The sequence below is a fragment of the Taudactylus pleione genome, unplaced genomic scaffold (assembly GCF_031769625.1).
Source record: "Taudactylus pleione unplaced genomic scaffold, aTauple2 ptg001228l, whole genome shotgun sequence".
Taxonomy (NCBI): domain Eukaryota; kingdom Metazoa; phylum Chordata; class Amphibia; order Anura; family Myobatrachidae; genus Taudactylus; species Taudactylus pleione.
In genome coordinates this window covers 466687-490541 of record NW_028285628.1, presented here as the reverse complement: position 1 = coordinate 490541, position 23855 = coordinate 466687, and the positions used below count along the sequence as shown (strand labels likewise).

At 44.2% G+C, this 23855-nt stretch overlaps 1 protein-coding gene across 2 annotated transcripts in view; it reads right to left on the bottom strand.

Moving 5' to 3' along the window:
• Positions 1–6217: 6217 nt before the first annotated feature.
• Positions 6218–23855, bottom strand: part of RAB7B (RAB7B, member RAS oncogene family) — a 66074-nt gene continuing 48436 nt past the window's right edge. For both annotated transcript variants that reach the window (XM_088462403.1, XM_088462404.1), the window contains exon 6: positions 6218–7565. In XM_088462403.1, the coding sequence (XP_088318529.1) occupies positions 7482–7565 (84 nt within the window). In that variant the 3' untranslated portion in view covers positions 6218–7481. The remainder of the gene's footprint in view (positions 7566–23855) is intronic.

The window sequence follows — 23855 nt, the reverse complement described above, 5'->3', positions numbered from 1 at the left end:
ATTGTATAGTATGTATGAATGATCGTTTCCGAGTTTCACTGACAAAACGGTTAGGAAACATCCACCTTTGATAATCCAATCTGTTGGTCAAGACAGAAAATCTCAGACTCAATTTCCCGATACTGAGCAGCGTGTGTGCATTCTCAATAATCTGCCCATATTTCCAACTAGCTGGGATATCTGGCTTTGCCTGTGTTGAAAAATGGATTTTGAAGTCCATCTACAGTCTTCATTTTTTACATTGTCCGCACCTATAACCCCATTCCCTTGATCTTGAAAAGGACCCCTTTGTTTGCTAGTGTGGTTTTAGCCCTAAAAATGAGCTATCTATCAATTTATATAGAGCATTTAGACACTGTTGCCTCAACACTGAGGTATAAACAATGTTGTACAAGCAATATTGCTGCAATACATGAGGCTGCAACTGCAATTGCATTTTGCTTTTGGCTACGAACTTTGGCCAAAAGCATCTAGAAAGACAATACCTAATTTTTTTCTTGTTTATATTTTGTTGTTGATCTGACACCAGCCTGGGCTCATTTTCTGCCACAAATCTCTGCAACTGTGCAACATTATAGCTTGTTTCACATAACATGTTTTTACCAAAACTGTGTTACTTCTGGACCTGATTCAGTAAGGATCGCTATTGCGAATGCAATAGCGATTACGCATGCAGTTCAACTGCAATAGTATGCCAATCCATTGCGATCGCTATGCTGCCATAGCACAACATAAGGACGCCCACTTTACCTTACACACATCCGTAATGTTTAGCAAGACTGTGAAACCATCGGTACAGTCGAGTACCATCGCAGCCTCACGCACACTTGCACAAGGTCTGACCTTACTCAGAAATTGCTAACTTCAGCGCACGTTATGAGTCCTCAAGCTGCGTAAGGCATTGCAGTGGATAATTTATGCACGCTCCTGCAATGGCGTTCAAACGCACTGGCACGCCTGCTTTTTGCCTACCACCCCCATCACCTCCCCCAAATGGTACTTCCTGTTAATCACTCTGCAATGGTTCTGCGTAGTGACTGCCCAATCACAGTGACTGGATCGCGCATGCGCACTGTGTTGCATACGCATGCGCAGTACGCAACAACCGGCTGATTGCGTGGATATTAGCAGTTGCTATCCAAGCTGAATCAGGCCATCTGTCAGGAGTTGGGAGCCATATCTGATGCAGACTCTTGCCTACTATCTTTTGAATTTTGTCCTCCAAGCAGAGGAGAGATAGGTTAAACATTGCATCAGTGTATTGCAACCATGGGTCCTCAAGGCACACTAACAGTCCATGTTTTAAGGATAGCCAGTTATTTTGATTTAACCATCTGTGCTCAAGCATGGATTTCTCTAAAACCTGAACTGTTAGTGTGCCTTTGAGGACTGAGGTTGGGAAACACGGTTGGGAAACACTGGTGTATTGTAACCTTAGCTCAGGATTGGCTCGTTTTGCTTCACTATTCACTCATATTTTATCTAAAGTAAGGCCTAGGTTGACTTAGTAACTGTCAGTGCAGGTGCAGTGTGACAGTTGATCCTTAACTTGCTGCTCTTCCGTTGGAGCTCTGTCTGCCCCCACTGGTACATATCAGCCTGTACCTTCAGGTCAGTGTAGTTTTAGGCACTGGATGACATCCTGAGCAAACTTGCTTAAACAAAAATTTCAAATCAGAGACTCCATGACTACTTGGTGGGCACCATGTAGACCCCCATGCCCCCTTTTCGAACTTCAAAAATAGCCATAAACCTAATTCTGGTCAAACTACACCACCATGCCAAATTGGGTGGAGCTACAGTAGGTACAAACTTCTGGCCGTGCATAAAGGACAAACAGACAGACACACACACACTTTCTTGCTTATTATATAGATGTTTTCCTATCACTATATCATCCTTCTTGTGGACGGACATATGCAAATTCAGTGTGAAATTCGCCAGGTATTTTATTAAAATTGTATAGTGTATGGCACAGATATTGGAACGGTGATTTTGTAGAGAAATTGTCCCAATTATCTGTTTGATCTAAAAATTGCATAGTGTGTACCTAGCTTAAGAGAGAATGTTTCAACCAGGGGTTGATGTAACAATGCAATGATGTAGTAATGAAATAGGTGAATGATGCATCCAATCTAGTTGATTTATATATGGAGGAGTCCAGATGCAATCTGCTGATCATCATCAGCACATATTTTGCTCCAGGGGTTGAAACCAACTGCCATATAAACCCTTTCAGTTGGCACAAATAGGAATTACACAGATTCTGTGCTTGACTAGCTGACTTCAATACTCATTTCAGATCGGAATGGAGTGTTGCACCCAGGAGTTTGTCCACCCTGGATGCGACTTGGCTGGGACCCCTTTTAGACAGGTGGCTCAACCCGGCAATAATGATGGGTCGATGACGTTGTCATCATCACATGCTGAGCTGGCGCTTGGAGATGAGATCATCTCCAAGCGCTGGTTCTTCCTATGCAGTGAACAGGACCCGGTTTACCTGTTCACTCTGCATCTGTGTTCAACCCTTCTCGAGACCAGGGTTGAAATGCCAGGATTCTCAACCCAGCTTATTTCAACCTGGGTCTATCACACTGCCCAGTTCGTTCACATGCAATAACTTGGGTTATAGGAGCAAGTGTGAAAGGGGCACAAGTCTCAATTTCTACTGGTTTTAATCAGCCAGAGAACCTATGTAATTCACGTGTCCTGAATTAAAGGGATGACATGGCAAGCCTAGATATGCATCTATTTCCAGATCTACCTCTGTTGCAATTACGGGAATCCACTATTACTGTTCTCAGCCAACTCTCTGACAAAGCCTCCATAGGGGTGAAACTAGTTAGACGACTATTCCATCTGTCATTTGGCGCTGTTGTACCATCTGTGTACTGTACAGTGGACCCAGAGAACACCCTGTAGCCACCGGTTTGGATTTCTGCTGCTGCTGCAGAACTGGTTTGTGAGCTCACATCAGGATTATTTATTTCCCTTGGTGGTGTTGGTACAGAGCATATATACACTTGGAGATAGTGCTCTGCATGAATTCCCACTAAAGAATTATCTTCATACAAGCCAGATATTATACTGGTAATTTGGGACACGTGCAAGTACACAATTTTGGAGCATAATTAACCATTGAGCGGCTTTAAGTGCTGCTTAATGTTTACAACAGCCTCTCAAAATCGGTCCTCAGGTCCCCAAACAGTGCATGTTTTCCAGATCTTCTTCCATAATCGCAAGTGAAATAATTAGCTCCACCTGTGGATCTTTTAAAATGTGTCAGTGATACCCATTTTCCACTAGATTGCTGGGTCACACACAGGATTATGTCCACACGTCCATCCCAGGCGCAACCCGGCTGAGACCCGTCAGACAGGTGGCCCGACCCGACATCACGTGATGAGCCAGCACTTGGAGATGATCTCAACTCCAGCGTTTGCTCTTCCTATGCAGATTATGGGACCTGGGTCGCATCGGCCAGGTTACCCGTTAACACTGCATCACGAGCAGGGTCAAACACGTGTTCGACCCTTCTCGTGACCAGGGTTGAAATCCCGGGCTTATTTCAACCTGGCCCTTTCACACTGCACAGTAACCCGGGTTGGTGTGCGTTTACTTGTAAAAGGGGTATGAGTAATGAATACACCTGTGCACCTGCTAGGTGACCTGGAAAACATGAACTGTTTGGGGTCCTGAGGACTGAGTTTGAGAACCACTGGTGTATACAGAGAGAGTCCATTTATTAATGTGACTGTTCTTAAACAGCGGTTTATCGAATACCTTATTTTATATATTGATAATTATGTGATAACTTGTATTGTTATGTTGTGGAATTTCTTTTTTATTAAATGTTGTGTCATTGTTTAGTAATTTAAGTGTTTTGATTACATCGTTCTGCCGTACTAAGACCTCTGTTTTCACATTATAAGCGCAGCACCGCTATGTTGTATTCTGTTCACTTTTCCTGTTAGAAAGGTATTTTAGTGAGTGTCCACAAACTCATCATCAGGGTGCTGCAGCAGGTTTTACTACATGCTTTTAATTATATTTCAGTATTAACCCATGGCTTCACCCATAATGAAATCGCTTCTGCCAACATATTTTTAGGTGTGCCCTGTGCCAACTCTTTTATGTATCCTATTCAAGTGCACACAGGCTCAAAGCACCTCTCCCTCACCCATTACCGGCCGTGCACATGATGCCACCACTATCTCTTGCATTTATGATGTCAATAAATTTTGTTATTGCTCTGCTTTAACTTTACAGATCCAGATGAAACAAAGTGCAGGTTATTTCTATGAGTTTCCACTACAATATGATGCAGTTTTCAAATCAGTTCAAAAGTTTTTGTGCCAACTTGGAACAAACAGACAGGCATAACATTCTTATTGTATTAGTATAGATTACTGATCATTAATAGATTTGACCTTTATGGTCTTTGATTAGCGTCTGGACTCAAAGGTTTTTGACTAATGATTCTACTTAAGACCATTTAGACAGTCTTTAGTTTAGCTGGTGATTGATTGCTAAATAGAGATGATTAATATTACCAGCCTTCTGAACCATGTAAACCAGTAATCTTAACTGCAGGTAATGCTGGTTTTAGACAAAATTAGGCCTCTGGCTGGAATTATGATGAGGCCACCTAGTGAATGCTGCACCAAAGGCTCAGTTGCATGGTTAAATTACCTACCACACATAGGGGCCTATTCATAATCACTTAATTTCTACAAAAGCAGGTGAAAATGAACATTCTCCCCTGCAATTATTGGGCCATTCATCAAGAAGGTAAAACAGGAGATATCACAGATATATCCTACTTACCTTCCTCTTGCGGAATCGCCCGCTGTCCCCATACAATATTATGGGGACAGAATTCATCAACCTTCGAAAATATAATATTTTCGGAGCTTAACTGCGGGAGCATTCGCCATCTTCAGATGGCGTTTGATCCCGCTTGCAACGGGCAACCAGTTCCTTCCCTATGGGAAGGAGGTCCGGGTTATGTTTCGGATCCCTTCGCCCCGTCCGGCTCCTTCCGCCTTACATCAGGGCTCTTGTGCACATACGTGACCTGTAGCACTTATCTCACTGCTGCGAAAGTAGTTAAAAGTTCTGTGGAGACAGCTGATTTTCAGATCAGTTGTCTCCACGCTGGAGCAATGATGAATTGCTCCAGGTCTCACGGTGAGAATAAATGTTAATTATCGGGGACCGTTCGGACCCCGATAATTAACATGATGAATAGACCCCTCAAAAAGTTACATTATACGCATTGTACTGGACACCACACATTTTATTTTCAATAAATATTTAACTATGTCTAGGCTTGCCATATCATCCCTTTAGTTCGGGACACATATGAAATACACAGATTCTGTGGCTGGCTGGCTTCAAGTCTCCATTTCACCTGGTTTTAATCAGCCACACAACCTGTGTAATTCACATGTCACAAATTACAGGGATGATATAGCACGCCTAACTATAAATAAGTTGCTTTAAAATTAAATATATGTGCCGATTTTCATATGCAGAGCCATATCTCATCCTAAGTCAGATTTTCAACCTATATCTGATGGCCAGCTTAAAGTGCAGACCTGTACCTTGTCTTAAGTCTGACGTGCAAGCCATATCTGGTGGCCAGTATAAAGTGCAGACCTGTATCTGGTACCAAGTCTAACGTGCAAGCCATATCTGGTGGCCGTATAAAGTGCAGACCTGTATCTGGTACCAAGTCTGATGTGCAAGCCATATCTGGTGTCCGTATAAAGTGCAGACCTGTATCTTGTCTTAAGTCTGACGTGCAAGCCATATCTGGTGGCCATTATAACGTGCAGACCTGTATCTGGTACCAAGTCTAACGTGCAAGCCATATCTGGTGGCCGTATAAAGTGCAGAGCTGTATCTGGTACCAAGTCTGATGTGCAAGCCATATCTGGATTCAGGTGGCCGTATAAAGTGCAGAGCTGTATGTGGTGGCAAGGCTGATATGCAGAGCAGTATGTGCTGCCAAATCTAGTGTACAAAATCATATGTGGTGCCAATCTGATATGTATGGCCATACCTAATGTGAAACTAATATACAGAGCCATATCTAGTGCTCAAGCCTACAAGCAGATCAATAAATTGCCCTATCCCCCCCAAACACATGCATACACACCTAATGCCTCAATAAAAACATTTGAGATAAACAGCATTTAGTACTGAATCATCACAGCAATACAAGTGTTTACATATTTACATAGTTGTCAATTGTCCCAATATGTTAGTGTCTGTCTAATGCTGGGTACACACCTAGGAGACTTGTCCGCCGACCCACCCACTTACTAATACACACTTACCAATCGGCCGCTCGATATGTCTGGCCTGACATCATAACTGGGTGGGCATTTAAATTTGACCGCCCAGTAGAGACGTCAGTGTCGACGGTCCCTGCAGCAAGTGTACAGACGGCTGAAGGGTCGCTCATATACACAGCCAGATGAACCGATACTGTATATATGCAAGATATACCGCCATTGGCTGTGCTGCATGGCAGATGCGAGATGTCTGTGAGATATACAGATGTGTCCTCACTCGTCTTTGCTGCAGTCACGCCAAGCAGCCCCTCTCGGCGTGCCTGGTCACGTGAGACTCTGCCTAGAGCAGGGCGTCTTTTTTTTCGAAAATACATCTAAGTTGAAATGAGATGTGATTAGGACGCACCCGGAGACTGTGCTGATTAATTTGATATGTGACACTTGTATATTTGGATGCGTCTGAGTCTCCCAATGAGCATACGAAGTGCTACAATGCAGCGGCCGCAGCTTCTTTCCACGCCAAGTTCCATTTACAGACTCAGGTGCACACAGATATACAAGTGTCACATATCAAATGAATCACGACAGTCTGCTGGTGCGTCTTAGTCACATCACATTGCAATTTAGATGCATTTTCGGTAAAAAGACGCCCGACGATAGCAAAGTTGCAAGGACTTAGTGGCTCATATTGTGCATCATATAGTGTGTACCCAGCATTAGTTTTGCAGATTTGTCCTTGATTGTTTTTTTCCTCCTGACATTTCTTGTTTTGCGTTCAAGATGTAATCCTCAGTATACAAAGTGTGATATAAATTATCAAAAGAGATTTCTAAAAAGAAAAAAAATAAGACTTGTTGATTGCTCGGCTCATCCAGGGGGTGTACAGTACACCCAGTCTGCATATAATGCATCAAGCTTAAAGTCATCTGAAATGTCCGTAGTAACATTTGCTGTTATGTGCCCAGTATATATCAACAGGAAAGTATCCTTTATCTCCATATGATCCATGTGATCGCAGCAGCTACTGCTCGCCAAGTTATTTTTCATACATAGTTTTTCTTGCTCAGCAATGTAAATTTGTCTACATTTTTCTTGATGCTGCTACTATTGCTCTTTTTTGTATGAAATCCAGTCTTGATAGATTTTAAATAATTACAGTATATATTATTCCAAGATTTGTCAACAACAGGAGCTGCTGGAAGAGTCCTCAATTGGAGTTAATTTGATGGAGTCAGTTAGACAACTCTCTCTACACTCCTGATACTGCAGAAAAAAAAATAAAGAAAATATAATAATTGCATTTGCCCAGCACTGTTTTGTAACAATAACAAAGGAGTCTAGAAACAGACAAACTTTCATGTATATAGATATTATGAAATTGAGAGACTTACCTAATGGTTGTATAAAACTACAAGCATAAATCATGAGACTTGTGTGTCTGTCAAATGTGATGAACCCCAAGGTTCTGTTCTTGGACCTCTCCTATTCTCCCTCTGTACGTCCTCTCTATGTGAACTCATCAGCTCTTTCGACCTCCATTATCATCTCTATGCTGATGATACTCAGATCTACATTTCCTCCCCTGATCTCTCCCCCTCTCTACTGACTCGTATCTCCAACTGTCTCTATGCTATCTCTTCCTGGATGTCCCAGCTATTTCTTAAACTTAATATGTCTAAGACAGAGCTGATCGTCTTCCCACCTTCCAAGATAACCTCACTTCCCACTATTTCTTTATCTATTGATGGCACAACTATCTCATCTATCCCCAAAGTGCGCTGTCTTGGAGTCATCCTGGACTCATCCCTCTCCTTCAAACCACATATCTAGAACCTCTCGCAGTCCTGTAGTTTTCATCTCAAAAATATTTCCAGGATCAGACCCAATCTCACTCAGGATGCTACTAAAACCCTCATACACTCACTGGTCATCTCAAGATTGAACTACTGTAACCTCCACCTATCTGGCCTCCGCAAATCTCACCTTTCTCCTTTCCAGTATGTCCTCAATGCTGCTGCTCGGCTCATCATTTTCTCCAAATACTCTACATATGCCTCCCCTCTCCTACAAGTCCTCCACTGGCTCCCCTTCCCTTTCAGAACCCAATTCAAGGTTCTCACCCTCGCTTACAAAGCCCTCACCCATTCCTCTCACATTTATATCTCTGATCTAATCTCCCTTCACTCTCATGTCCGTCCTCTTTGTTCAACTAATCCATGCCACCTTTCATGCCAACTGATTACTTCCTCTCACTCTCGCCTCCAAGATTTTGCCCGTGCTGCTCCGCACCTTTGGAACTATGGCCCTCATTCAGAGCCGCTCGCTATTTGCGGTCGCTCGTTCTAAAACAAGGGGTGGCTATTCAAATGAACCGTTCGCTAATTGCGGTCTGTTCACGCCTCTAAGTCTGAACGAGCGAGCAAAACTTGCAGTTGTAAATTTCTGTATTGTATTATACTGTAAGTCTTTGGTCACCTATTTGTTTATATACTTTGTAAGGCGCTGCAGAACACTTGTGGCACCATATAAATATATGATAATAATAATAATATCACAGGCATGTTACTCAGAAATTAGGGGCACTCGCCATAGCAAAGGTAATCTCGAAGTTTATTGCTTACATATCCAAAGTATCCATAAAGTCAAAGTTTCGGTCAGGCATTGACCATTATCAAGACTAATCTAGTTGTAGAAAGATAGAGTATACACTATATATCCATAGTAAAAATTAGTATATAGCTTGCTCACCTGATACCCATTACGTAGCCACCGCGCCACCACTCGCCACCGGAAGTGCCGCGTGTTCCAACAAACTGGAAGACGGGGACCAACTGCATCTCAACAAACAACATACAAGTAGTTCTGCCTATTACCGGAAACACCATGCGTTCCCGCAGAACAGGAACCAGGAAATACTTGCATTCCAATAGGCGGCAGCAGTAAATAGTGTAATGCATGTTTAAAATACTGTTAGTGCTCCCTGAGGAATGAGTTGGGAACACACTGATATAGCCCTTTCTTACGCTTCTCTGACTTGCTCCCTCCCCAACGGAGGAGCGTATGGGGGGTGAGCAGTATGAAGAAGCATTGGTTAGGGCTATATATAGTGCACATGTAATCTGACATCTCTTGAGTCAATCTGAACACCGGTAGGTTGCTCATGGCAAGGTGATGTAAAATATCTGAGTTCGAATGAGGCATCATAGTGGGTGTCTGACGCATGGGACATTTCATTTCCAAAATTTGTGCGGACAGCCAACATTCTTCGCTCAAAGGTGTCACATGTGTACTGGGAATATCTCATGGAAGGCATTACCACCCACCATGGACAGCTCAGTGGCCGACCACAGGTGCTTAATAATCGTTGCCAGCAGAGTTTGGCCAGAATTGTTTGTGGTAACAAAGAAGCAACACTGGCTCAATTTACATCCACATTTTGTGCAGGAGGTACCAGACGCATATTCAGCATGTCAGTGCAGCGTTCTTTAGCCTCCATTGGATAAGGAAGCAGAAGACCCACCAGAGTGCCCCTGTTACCATTACGACACCAGACACAACGCCTCACCTAGGCTTGTGCTAGGTGGTCCAGGCCCGATGAGGCCATGTACCCCAGCTGTCAACAAGGCACTGTCAACAAAGGCACCATATAATAATAAATATGGCCTTTATATAATTTGCCACATTAATAAATCTGTATGGTAGACACTTACCTAATTGTTTATTTAACTAAACATGCCTATATGGGCTCAACAAGTCCGGGGATGGATATCATGTGGGCGTGTATTGTTTACTTCAGCAGCTGATTGGCTGTGTGTTATGTTATTATGGTGCTCTAGCATCACTCAGGCCAGCCCTCTGAAGAAGTCATATGACGAAACGCGTTACAGTGTGGTTGGGTGACGCAACCTCGTTCTGCCCGGCGTCTCCTTCAGCTCCCTCAACTCTCCATGGCTCCGGCATGCTGCAGCATCCCACTGCAGTTTCTAGCAAGGGTCGTGTGTCCTGGTGGTTTCCCTGGAGGACGGTTGGTGATTGCATATGTTGCATTAAAATACATGTCATGTAGTAACCAACCCACAGAGTTTTATTCTGGGTACAAGTACATCTCGTAATTACACTGCCGGGAGCACCGAGTCAGGGGGTAAAAGGTGGGCAAAGTTTCAGCCAGCTGCAGGGACTGATTGAATGAAATCTCCCTGTTCCGGATGTGTTTAGTAGAAATAAGTATTTTTCTTCATATAATGCCATTCTGAGATGGTGTTATATAAAGTAGAGATGTGCGGGTTCGGAATTACTCGGATTTACTCAGTTCTTTTCGCCAAAATTATCGCAAGTTCAGATTAGTTCGGATTTATTTTATTGGCTATCCAAAACACGTGATAGCCAATAAAATGCCGTTTTTGAGATCCGAACATTTCTGAGTAAATCCGAGTAAATCCAAACCCGCACATCTCTAATATAAAGTAAGCTTTTATGCATTTTTTTTACATTTTAATGTTTCCTGAATAGCAAAATATGTTAAAGAGCTGTAGAAAGCAATGGCTTGCCCTCTACAGTGTAATACTGAGTGAGCTTGGTATTAATGGAGAAGATAATTTCATTATCTTCGTTAACCCTCTGCTGAATTGCGGGAATACTTAAAAATTGCAGAAATGCTTGTTTCCACATTATTTAAGTAAATATTTAATTACTGAGTAAAGACCTATATGTTAAGTAAATGTGTTGCATCAAAGTGATTTGAAGTTTACACAGCAAATCTTCACTATGTTAAAATATAATCCTGTACAGCATTCTGAGTTCCAGAAAATAGGATTTATGTTTAAGTTACTGTTGACTCCTTTACTCTTAAGCAGGCTGGGGAACACTGGAACAAGGGACTGCAAGTTAGGGCTGGAGCTGGCACTTAAATTAAACTGTAGCTTTAAAAAGTAAGCTCCTCCCCCTGCAATCCCACAATTCCAGTATTTCTTTAAAAGAGTCCGGAGAGGAGTAGCAGGAACCCAGTGAAATTGTTAGAACAACAAAACTAACCAGTAGGGAAAAAGATGGTCAAGAACCAAAAACCTTGCACGACTGAACGTGGGAGGGATCACAGTGTTCCCCAGTTTGCTTAAGAGAAAAGGATTCAATGGCAAGTTGACCATAAATCCTATTTTCTCTTGCAGCATAGCTGGGGAACACTGGACCATGGGACGTTCAACAGCCACAGTTTGAACCTTCGGAAGAAAGGCCATACGCCACTGGAAATGAAGTGACAGGGCTGAAGCCTGTATAGTTACAAAACCCCCAGAAGGAATGTCAAGAAAACCAACCGAGGAAGGTCCTTGTGTAGAAAAAAAAAACGGACCTTGTTGCAGCAGGTTTAGTCGAAGTGGAAGACGAAACCCGAGTCCTACTAATCGTTTGAAAATGTCCACATACCATGACCAGCGTAGCCAGCCTGGACCCACTTTGATTACTCTAAGGGCCGTATTCAATTAGCGGCGAAAAGCAGAGATCTGTGAGACAGATTCGCCGATTGCGACTTTTCGCCAGTGTGACAGTTTCCTCCGTATTCAATTCCAAAGAGTTTTCGCTGGTGCAAAAACGCAATGCAATGTAATATGTGAAAAAGATTCGCCTATGAATAGGTGTCAAAAAAAAGTGCAGAATTGTGGTTTTGCAAAGGTCCCCCAAAGGTTAATTGCATCAAAAAATCCCCCCCAAAAATGAGGAACACCCCAAAAAATTACTTTGAAAAAGGGGGTGAAAAAGTACAAAGTTGGGGTACAAACTTAAAAACTAGCGAAATAAGCTTTTGGGGGGTCTGCAAGTATGGGGGAGGTGGTTTTTTTATTGCAGGTGCTTGCTGAAGGTGCGTACTTTACGTTTTTTAAACTTCACTTTAGCAATTTTTAACCATGCTTGCACCCATTTTCAAGTACCCCAAATTTGCTGGGACTAGTTACTTCCACCCAAAAAAAAATGCTAAATGCTATTCTTCACTACTTGTGCAAAGACGCTATATAGAGGCAATTGAAAGCACTTAAGTACCCCAAATAGCATCTTTTGGGGGGGGTGTCAGGCTGATTTCCCCAAAACTGACAGCACTCTTCGCATGTTTGAGTTTCACCGGGACGTCCTTTGGAATTGAATACGGGGAATAGCTGGGGCGCACGCACGATAAGTTTCCAGGCTAAAACACGCGAAGTCGGTGAAAAGTGCGGCATGCGTAAAGTAATGGACTTTTCGCGGCTAATTGAATATGCCTCTAACTCGGGAAGGCTAGAGACCTTAGGGAACAGTGGGGTTGGCGGAAACAGATGCACTACATCAAAATTCCATGGAACAGTCAAGGCATCTACTGCAAAAGCCAGCGGACACCAGGATCACATACAAACCTGTGGAGTCTTGAAAATGTGTCGAGAGGACTATAAGATCCCCCTGTGGAAGACATCACATCTGAACGAACAATAGGAAGACCACAGGATGGAGAGACCACTGCCCTGGGAGAAACGGGTTCTGTTGAGGAAGTCCGCTGTCCAATTTCCCACTACCGGTATAACCACCTCTGAGAGAGTTGGAACAAATGTCTCCACCCAGGAAACAGTCATGCAGTTGTCCAACCGACTGCGAACCGGCCGGCCGGTGAGGATGGACAGTGCCCCAAAGATAGCTCAAGCCCATCAATTAGCCGAGCAGTTGCAGATGGTGACCAAAGGCCCTGGAGCAAAAAAATTATTTCACGGCACCTCAGCCTAGGAGACACATCCATGGTCACAATGAAGCAATCCAGAGGGACCAAGGATCGGACCTGGGGGAGAAGAACGGAAACCATCCACCAATGGAGAGTGACAAGTTCTGTCAGACAAACAAGAAACCGAGAGGAATGCCAAGCAACCCTTCCAAGCTTGGAGAATGACCCACTGTAACTTCCTGTGAGTGGAACCTTGGGCCTGATTCAGACTTGGGAATAGAGAGAGATATCTCTCTCAACTGATCATCTTGGTGAAACCATGCTACAATGCAGGTGGGGCAGATTTAAATGTGCAGAGAGATTTAGAATTGGGAGGAGTGTTTCTAAACTGACATCTAAATTGTAGAGTAATAATAAAACTGTGCAGTATTTGTGGGCTACATGCAAAATCAGCCAGTATTTACCCCACATGTAAAAAAATGTATGTATTTACACCCCTTGCATTGCAATATGGTTTGTTCAGGTTCACAGTTGAGAGAGATATCTCACTCTATTCCCAACTCTGAATCAGGCCCCTAGTCCACTAGCTGGTCTCTAAGTGGAGACCATCATGGCCAACAACCTAATGTCCCACAACATTGATGGACGAGGCACCGAAATAACTATTTAGACCAAGTTCTGTAGGGTCCGTGCATTGTCCATTGCAAGAAGAACCCATAATGGAGAGAGGTGTCAAAGGCAACCCCCAGAACTGAAGGCACACACAAGGAAGCAGGGGAGACCTTGCAAAACTTGGGATACAGCCCTGATCTGAATATACATGAAAGAAGCAACCTAGAAAGGTCCGAAACTGTGAAGCCTTAGAATCCTTCACAAGCAGAACATCCGAAGAGGGCAAAGTTGTGATACCTTCCATGCGCTATGTGCATGGCATCACCAACTTTATTTTGTTGCAAATACACGGAGCCGGGGCTCCCCCGAATGGTAAGGTCCAGACCAGAAAAGGGACAGATTTGATTGCCAATTGATTAAGGTTGACCTGCCCAAAACAGAACTTGAAGATACGCGTTACAGATGTCTAGCAAGGATTTGTTGGCCTCTGTGCTGTGCATCCTGAGCATAGAGAGTTCATTCAAACTGAACTACCCACCCCCTGTTGCTCAAGGCACGAAGTTACAAGATCGGGTAGAATGAGTCGCTTGGCATTCAACTAGGAAGGAGATAGAACCCCAGTTTCCGTTCCTGTGGTGGCACTGAAGTAAAAAATGCCGACTGAGAAGAGTGGAATGATAGCACGGTCCAATGCCACTGTTTTTGCTGCCACTTGGTGAAGAGCGATGTTGAAAATAACAACGTCTTGGCAGCTGGACCTCTAAGGTCCAAAATGGAATGTTAGTGAATGATGCCTAGCACCCAGGTGCCTGAAGACTTCACTCAACGGTCTCTGAACTGGAGCAACCGCCCTACCACTTGCAAGCGAACTGGGTAGTAAAAGAGATACCCCGTTAGGCACTAAGCTTTCTTGGAGCAGTGGGCCTGATTCAGAGCCGGACGCTCTGACAGAGCGCTCGCTCTAAATCAGGCCGTCCTTCTTGTTTTTCAGAGTGGCCTCCTGGCCGCTCGCATAGCTGTGGGTGACCACCCACAGCTATAGCGAGCGGCCAGGAAGATGGTCGCGATGGTCAAGACCATTGCGACCATTGGGCTTGTTTGCGACGAGACCCTTGTGGTAGGGTCTCGTTGCAGCAACCCCCACTTGTGATGTCAGTGGGGCCGGCCCCAGATGGTAGGCGTTCCCATGGGAATGCCTCCGTCTGGGCAGCCACGCCCCCGGCCCACCCACCAAAGGGGGTGTGCTGACAATCAACATCGACAGCACGCCCACTTTGGTACGAGACCCGGAGCGACGGATTGCCCGTCGCTATCTGGGTCTCGCGCATGCGCACGCTGAAGCCGGCTCCGTCGTGCGCATGTGCACTGGCCCACCATCGACCCGCTTACGAGCGCATAGCGCTCGCGAGCGGGTCTGAATCAGGCCCAGTGTCCCCAGAATGGTGAGTGGTACTGGAAAAACTGCCCCTAGAAACCGAACCCCTGCCGGGAAAGAATCAGCTTGTGGCAAACTGACCTTCCATGGACGCACCACCCTGAAAAAGGAGCGAAAACTTGGAAACGAAGACCCCGCCGTGAGGGACAGCCACTGGAAGAAAAGTGCTTTCCTGATTGGTGGGGAATATGGTATCCAGTTCTGGCTAATGGAGAAAGTCCTTACCAAACAGAAGATATTGTAAGGAACAACTAGATAATGAATGCGCATGTGAAGCACAGAGCCAAAGGGCCCTTCAAGCCAAAACGGCAATAGCTGAAAACCGTAAGCTACCTGTGCCCCATCTTGCATGGCTTCCCACACATAGTACACAGCAAAACTGTAGCATCACTCCAGCAGGGAATCCCAGGGCGAATCACTGTAAAGCTCCACGTGAATTCGTCAGTAGAAGCGACCATCACTCCCGCCACCCACGTGGCCGGATAATGACTCCAGAACCTATTTAAAATAGATAGGAGACAAGCCTTCAAGTTTTAGTTAGCAGATTCCTAAAGGACGCTGAGCCCTGAACAGGAAGGGGCGTCGAAGTGGTGCACTTCAGCGATTGAAGGGGCTGGTATGCAAGTAGGTGGTGCTCAGATCAACTAGTGCTGAGCGGCCAGTGGACATAGAGGGAGGCTTCCAGTGAAGAGGCGGTGATAGGAATGATGAAGCGACATCCATACCCGGCAGGGGTGGATCTCCAGAGACAGTCAGCAGTGGAAACTTCTGAGTTGATTCAGGGATCCCAGGTGTGTGGATAATCACAGGAGTGGTGAGCCTAATAAACCCCAGCACACACTGTCATATGCCATTACTGACACTGCCAGCCCTGTTTCTCCCAGCTCTTCCCCTATGGCATAACTGACAGTGATAACATCAGTGCCAGAGACAGAGAGACTGAGACTTATACAACTCAGGAGAGGTTGGACCCTATTCTCACCCTGTTTCCAGAGCCACCTACCAATAGCCTATAGTCCAGGCTGGGGTGCTCCCAGCAAAGGAAACTCAGGGAAAGTTGTATGATCGTGCAAAGCCCCTAGAGCTGCATCTGGTTACATTTGACTCTTTAGATTTTTACAAGCTTGAAATTGATCTTAGAAGAAATTTAGGAGCTTGTGTTTTTAGAGTAAAGATGTTTGAAATATTGAATTATTGTACTATGGTTGTCACAGTTAACGGGCATTGGGAAGTAGCAGTGCGCGAATGAGGCATGGTGAATGGCCACACATCCAGCTCCAGCTGTGGACGGTTAGGCCCATGTACTGTGTGCCAGGCGAGCGTGATATGGGCAGAGGACTGGTTCCCTAGAGAGTGTAGCATCAGTACCTACTGGTAGCCAGGGCACGCCCCAAAACAAAAAGCTGGTGATGATGTCTGTTAGCATTGCCCACGGCTGCTGTCTGCATGTTAATGCTTTAAACTAAATAAAGCTGTTACCAAAAGTTTACTCAAACATTGGCTCCAAGTCTACTTCTTAGGCTATAAGCAGGTTTACCGGGATGCAGACTGATCAGTCTCTCCCCATTATCACTTCCTCCTTCCCATCCACATCCTTTGCATTGCCCTTATACCTTTTCCCAGAATCACCATCCTGCCCTGAAGCCTATTCAGAAAGTAAGAAATTATTGTGTAATGTGACAGTGTCTATCCTAAATATGCCGCACCACCAGGCTCTGTACAGCTGGGAGCTTTGGTAGAGGATGGGGAAGTATTACCAGCCCTAGGAATTGCATATTGTGCCTGACATATTTTAGTGTCTGAAAAGGGATGGCCAAATTTATGTAGCCTGGTTAATCCAGCTGTATCTAAGCTTGGTTTTTATTCACCTACTATATGGCTTGGTTTTTCAAGGACATTCCCCTCAATCTACCAAAATCTTATTGAACAATATTTATTTTCCTTGAATTTTATTATTTAAGAGTCTGATGAACCCAAATTAACAGGGCAAGGGGTCTGGCTTCAATAGCTGTTTTAGCTTATACTTTAGGTCACATGTTCTCCCACTTTTATATTTAAAATTATCAGAGCTCTGGGTTTAGGTGAATCTGGGGCCTTGGCCGATTCTGTCCTCATTGTTTAACTGGCCAAAATATGTTTTGTTATTTCATCCAAAAATGAGACGCACAGCTGTTTGGCAGTTATAAAAAGTTATAATTGTTGTGTACAAAAAGAATTTGCTAGGTTTTCTAATTAAGGGGGTTACCTACTTAGAACCCTACAGTTTCTTGCTGCTTAAAAGTTGTCCATGGCATATAATAAAGCAATATTTTTTAGGGGGTCTATACATATAATAACACCACTTTTGTACTGCAAATTACTAAACTGCAATGATTTTCTTTAAAGTAAATGAACTCATTTCTCGAACAGTTTTTGTACTGATATTAAACAATGTACTAATAAACATAAAATAATATTTTACACAGTACTATTTAACTCCTAGAAAATGTTTTCTTGTGAGGAGCTACGACAACTGCAAGCTTGTCATCAGTCAGCCACATGACTTTGCTGACCTTGAATATTATGAAATGAGCTGTCTGCTCTTACATCTGGGTCAAAGAGACACTGAGAGGCAAACATAACACTCATATTCATCTGCCAAAGATGGCAACTTCTGTCTTTTCCTGACCTTTTCATACAGCATTAGGGCTGCACTATCATCTAATGAGAGGTGGTACTGCAGCCCCCACCACAAGCTGCTGCCTCATGGGCTGAAACAAAGCTGATTTTCCCAGGGCTTCCCAAATCAACATGGGGGGCAATCACAGTCCTCCATCTTACATATATATTATTTATACCTACGGTGTGTATATATATATATACATATACATACATACATACATAAACACTCTATATACTGTACAGCATACTTGCAGACAATCAGCTCCCTCCTGCCAGGAGGGAGCGGATTGTCGGCTAACAGCGGGGGACTTGCCCGGTCATTGATGTCACATTGGGGGCGGGCCTGCGCATTCGCTTCATCGTTGCCCCACCCCCTCTTCCCAATGCCGTTATTTTCAGGCATTGTGAAGCAGGGGGTGGGGCCACAATGACGCGATATATATTAACCAGTTTCCAGGTAGAGAGCTGTATTATTTAATGTAACACAGTATGTGAGATGTACGAATCTCAATAACAGTCCACTTTATGGACCTTTATGTTACAGCTATGCATTTATGACTGATTAGATTGTTACAATCAGCGCTAAAGGTGGTCCTAGAAAAGTGGTGGAACTCACCACCTCTCTCTGCACTTTAAAAAAAAATCAGACACAGCACACTGTATACATGCGCTGAAAAAGGGGCGTGGTTTCAAAAGAAAGGGGCGTGGTCACACAATAGTATTCCCAATTCAAATTACGCCACACAGTAGCAAAACAAATCCGCCGATGAGCATATGAAGACGCACCATCAATCGAACATCAACTGCACCATCAGACATTAGAGCAACCTTATGGTTGCTCAGAATATCTGCGGCGGTGCCAGTGAAACTGCGTCGGACACCAACACGCCCATTGCCATTTAAGTCCCCGCCCTGTAACACCTATTGAAATTGCATAGATCTCCGTGCAATTCCAATATGCGTCCCCCGTCGGTAACCATAGCTGCACCCACCTCAGAATCAGGCTCACTATGTGGGGTGAAGGGTATAGTAATACCATCTCGGAGCATATACGGCAGAACATACAGTGCCTTGCAAAAGTATTCACCCCCCTTTGCATTTTTCATGTTTTGTTGCCTCACAACCTGGAATTAAAATGGATTGTTTGAAGGTGTCATCGTTTCATTCACAGAACATGCCTATAACTGTGAAGTTGTGTTTTTTTTTATATTGTGAATCAAACAACATTTAGGACAACATAACAGAAAACTTCAGCGTGCATAACTATTCACCCCCCTAAAGTCAGTACTTTGTCGAGCCACCTTTTGCGGCAATTACAGCTGTCAAGTCGCTTTGGATAAGTCTCTATGAGCTTGCCACATCTTGCCCCTGGGATTTCTGCCCATTCCTCAAGGCAAAACTGCTCCAGCTCCTTCATGTTGAATGGTTTCTGCTTGTGAACAGCAATCTTCAAGTCTGACCACAGATTCTCAATTGGATTGAGATGTGGCTTTGACTAGGCCATTCCAACACGTTTAAATGTTTCCCTTTAAACCACTCGAGTGTTGCTTTAGCAGTATGCTTCACGTCATTGTCCTGCTGGAAGGAGAACCTCCGTCCCAGTCTCAAATCACAGGGAGACTGAAACAGGTTTTGCTCAAGAATATCCCTGTATTTAGCACCATCCATCTTTCCCTCGACTCGAATCAGTTTCCCAGTCCCTGCTGCTGAAAAACATCCCCACAGCATGATGCTGCCACCACCATGTGTCACTGTGGGGATGGTGTTCTTGGGGTGATGGGATGTGTTGGGTTTGCGCCAGGCATAGCGTTTTCCTTGGTGGCCAAAAAGTAAAATTTTAGTCTCATCTGACCAGAGCACCTTCCTCCATACATTTGGGGAGTTGCCCACATGCCTTTTGGCAAACTCAAATCGTGTCTTCTTATTTTTATCACTAAGTAATGGCTTTTTTCTGGCCACTCTTCCATAAAGCCTAGCTCTATGGAGTGTACGGCTTATTATGGTCACATGCACACAGGGCCGGATTAAGGGGGTGGCGACAGGGGCTGTCGTCCCTGGGCCCCCACACACGGAGGTACCCCCACTAGTAGCGGTGCGCTGTCTGCGCCCGCCGCTAGTGTCCCCTCCGCTTGTGTAGTGCAGACCATGCAGTGAGCGAGGCCACACTACACAGTGACATACACACAGCCGCCGGTGGCAGTTGTGTGTATGTTACAGCAGCCGATGAGAGTCACACAGACTCTCATTGGCTGCTTCGTCAGCTGAGGGAGCCGGCTGGAGCTCACTCATGAGCTCCGCCGTCCGGCTCCCCCCCGTAGCTGGTGATGATGGGAGAGACGTCATGACACTGACGTCTCTCCCATCTGTGCAACAGAAGAGCGCGTCAGGAGCGGGGATTCAGGTAAGTTTTTTTTTTTTGTGCATGTGCGTGTGGGGCAGCACTGTCACTGCATAGGGGGGGAGCGCTACAGGCGTCCCTGTATAGGGAGGCCACTTCATGGGGGCACAAACAGTGAAGGGCGCTGTGATTAACAGAAAAGAATAATCCTACTGCTGCTCTCTGAGTGGTGACTGGCCACTCTAATTGGATAAACCCAAGCAAAATATGATGTGGAAGAAAGCGCAGATGGAATATTGAATGAATATATTTAATATAGATTAAATTAACATCTTAGACCTTAAATATCAAAAAAAGGGAACAACCTAGATCATATATATATATATATATATATATATATATATATATATACACACAAAACCAATGACCGGCACTCAGACTATCAAATCAGCCTGCGTGGGTGCCCATCTAATAGAGAGACTCTATATGTATACTATATGGAAGGAGATGGCACTCCACGACTATTGAAAAAACTGCAGACAAAACGGTGTCTTAATAGTCTATTAAGACACCGTTTTGTCTGCAGTTTTTTCAATAGTCGTGGAGTGCCATCTCCTTCCATATAGTATATATATATATATATATATATATATATATCCACAAAATAGGTACATAAACTGTGTAAATAATCAGAAATATTAAAATAATTGAATATAGATAAAACAAAAGATACATATAAAATAAATACACATATAAAATTACTGTATAGATATATTGATCAAATTGTCTGAATATATCCCTGTGGAACATAAACCTCAATCCGATGTTAGAGGTATACAATTGTTCCCAAATGATGAAAATTTTTTTAGATGAATAATGTAATCACTTGTGCATATTGCACTTGAAAATTTTTTTAGATGAATAATGTAATCACTTGTGCATATTGCACTCCAGGGCTTGCGGCAGCGAGACCCTACGGCAGGGTCTCGTCGCAAGCCCGATGGTCGCGATGGTCTAGACCATCGCGACCATCATTTTGGTCGCTCGCTATAGCTGTGGGTGGTCACCCACAGCTATGCGAGCGGCCAGGAGGCCGCTCCAAAATGAAGGAGGGACGGCCCTGATTCAGAGCGAGGTTCTCCCACATACGGAGCCCCAACCGCTGACAACAACGATCATTAACTGCCGCGGCTATTTAAGGGGTACATAAACCAGTCAGATGGCTTCTATCAGACGGCTCCACACATAGTGGCTACTCCAGATTGTCATATTCCCGGTATATATCATCTTCATTTCATTCTAGGAGAATATCCCTCTGTGCGGTGACATTTCAATATCAGAGAGGCATTCCGGACACTGCCATCTGTTCACATTTGGAGTACAATCGGGAGCCCAGTAACAGGTCAGCTAGTATTGTGCACAATACCATTGTTCTAATTAACCAATACAAGTGCAATATGAGTGATTACATTATTCATCTAAAAAAAATTTCATCATTTGGGAACAATTGTATACCTCTAACATCGGATTGAGGTTTATGTTCCACAGGGATATATTCAGAATAATTTGATCAATATATCTATACAGTAATTTTATATGTGTATTTATTTTATATGTATCTTTTGTTTTATCTATATTCAATTATTTTAATATTGCTGATTATTTACACAGTTTATGTACCTATTTTGTGGATATATATATGATCTAGGTTGTTCCCTTTTTTTGATATTTAAGGTCTAACATTTTAATTTAATCTATATTAAATATATTAATTTAATATTCCATCTGCGCTTTCTTCCACATCACTTCATGGGGGCACTGTATAGGGGGTGTGTGCTACCAGGGGCAATGCATGGGGGGGCTACTACTGGGGGCACTGTATACTGGGGGACTACTACTGGGGGCAGAGCATGGGGAACTACTAGTGGGGGCACTGTATAGGGGGGGACTACTACTGGGGCCTGTATAGGGGACTACTACTACTGGGGGCAATGCTTTCGGGGGAATACTACTGGGGGCACTATATAAAGGACACTGCATAGGGGAGATTACTACTGGAGGCACTGTATAAAGGAACTGCATAGCGGAGATTACTACAGGGGGCACTGTATAGGGGTGGACTACTACTGAGGGCAATGCATAGGGGGGACAACTACTGGAAGCACTGTATAGGGGGGACCACTACTGTGGGCATTATATAAGGGGCACTGCATAGGGAAGACCAATACTGGGGGCACTGCATAAGGGGCACTACTACAGGGGGCACTGCATAGGGAGGACTACTACAGGGGGCACTGCATAGGGAGGACTACTACAGGGGGCACTGCATAAGGAGCACTGCATAGGGGGGGCCATTACTGGGGACATTGCATAAGGAGCACGTCTACAGTGGGCATTGCAAGAGGGGCATTAAGGTGAATAGAAAGAAAAAAAATCCTAGGGTGCCGAGAAACGGTGGTATATAGGGGCCCCCACAAGTTTGTTGCCCAGGGGCCTCCACAGACCTTAATCCGGCCCTGCATGCACAGATACACCAGTCCCTGCTGTGGAGCTCTGCAGCTCCTTCAGGGTTACCTTTGGTCTCTGTGCTGCCTCTCTGATTAATGCCCTCCTGTGAGTTTTGGTGGGCGGCCCTCTCTTGGCAGGTTTTTGTTGTGGTACCATGTTCTTTCCATTTGATGATGATGGATTTGATGGTGCTCCTGGGGATCATCAAAAATTTGGATATTTTTTTATAACCCAACGCAGAATTGTACTTCTCAACAACTTTGTCCCTGACTTGTTTGGAGAGCTCCTTGGTCTTCATGGTGTGATGCCTCTTGCTTAGGGGTGTTGCAACCTCTGGGGCTTTTTAGAAAAGGTGTGTTTATACTGACAGTTCATGTGACACTTAGAATTCACACAGGTGGACTTCATTTCACTAATTATGTGACTTCTGAAGGTAATTGGTCGCACCAGAACTTTTGAGGGTGATTACATATGCACATGCCAATTTTCACAATTTTATTTATAAAGATTCTTTTTTATATATATTTTTCTCATTTCACTTCACCAAATTAGACTATTTTGTGCAGATCCATCACATAAAATTCAGATTAAAAAAATAAATAAATTAGAGGTTGTAATGTAACAAAAAAAAAAGTAAAAAGCCAAGGGGGGGGGGGGGGTGAATACTTTTGCAAGGCACTGTACACCCACACACACACATTATATGGTAACAAAATACAAATTTTATATATGGAGAGAGTGAGAGAGAGATAATTTATCTGCCTACCTCTGTAATAGGGCCCCCTGTCTGATGTGCCCCGGGTCCCCCATAGCCTTAATCCGGCCCTGTACGGTGTATATTGGCTATTTTCGGGATCGTTTTTATCGGTCTAGTCATTAGCATCATTATGCAAAATCTTTTAGTGCGTACCCAGCTATTACTGTAGCACCTACATAGTATTTTGACAGTTACTTATGTTTCTGCAACACTTAGGGGTCCTGTCGAGCACACAGTGGGGGGTTACGAGTACCTAGAAACCCCGCCTGGGGGCACTACTACTGGGTTCATTACTAATGGGGGCACTACTATTGGGTGCATTACTAATGGGGGCATTTCCACTGGGGGCACTATTAATGGGGGCATTACCACTTGGGGCACTTCTAATGGGGGTATTACTATAGGGGGCATTACTACTGGGGGCACTACTATAGGGGGCATTACTACTGGGGGCACTACTACTTGGTTCATTACTAATGGGGGCACTACTATTGGGTGCGTTACTAATGGGGGCATTTCCACTGGGGGCACTATTAATGGGGACATTACTACTGGGGACACAACTA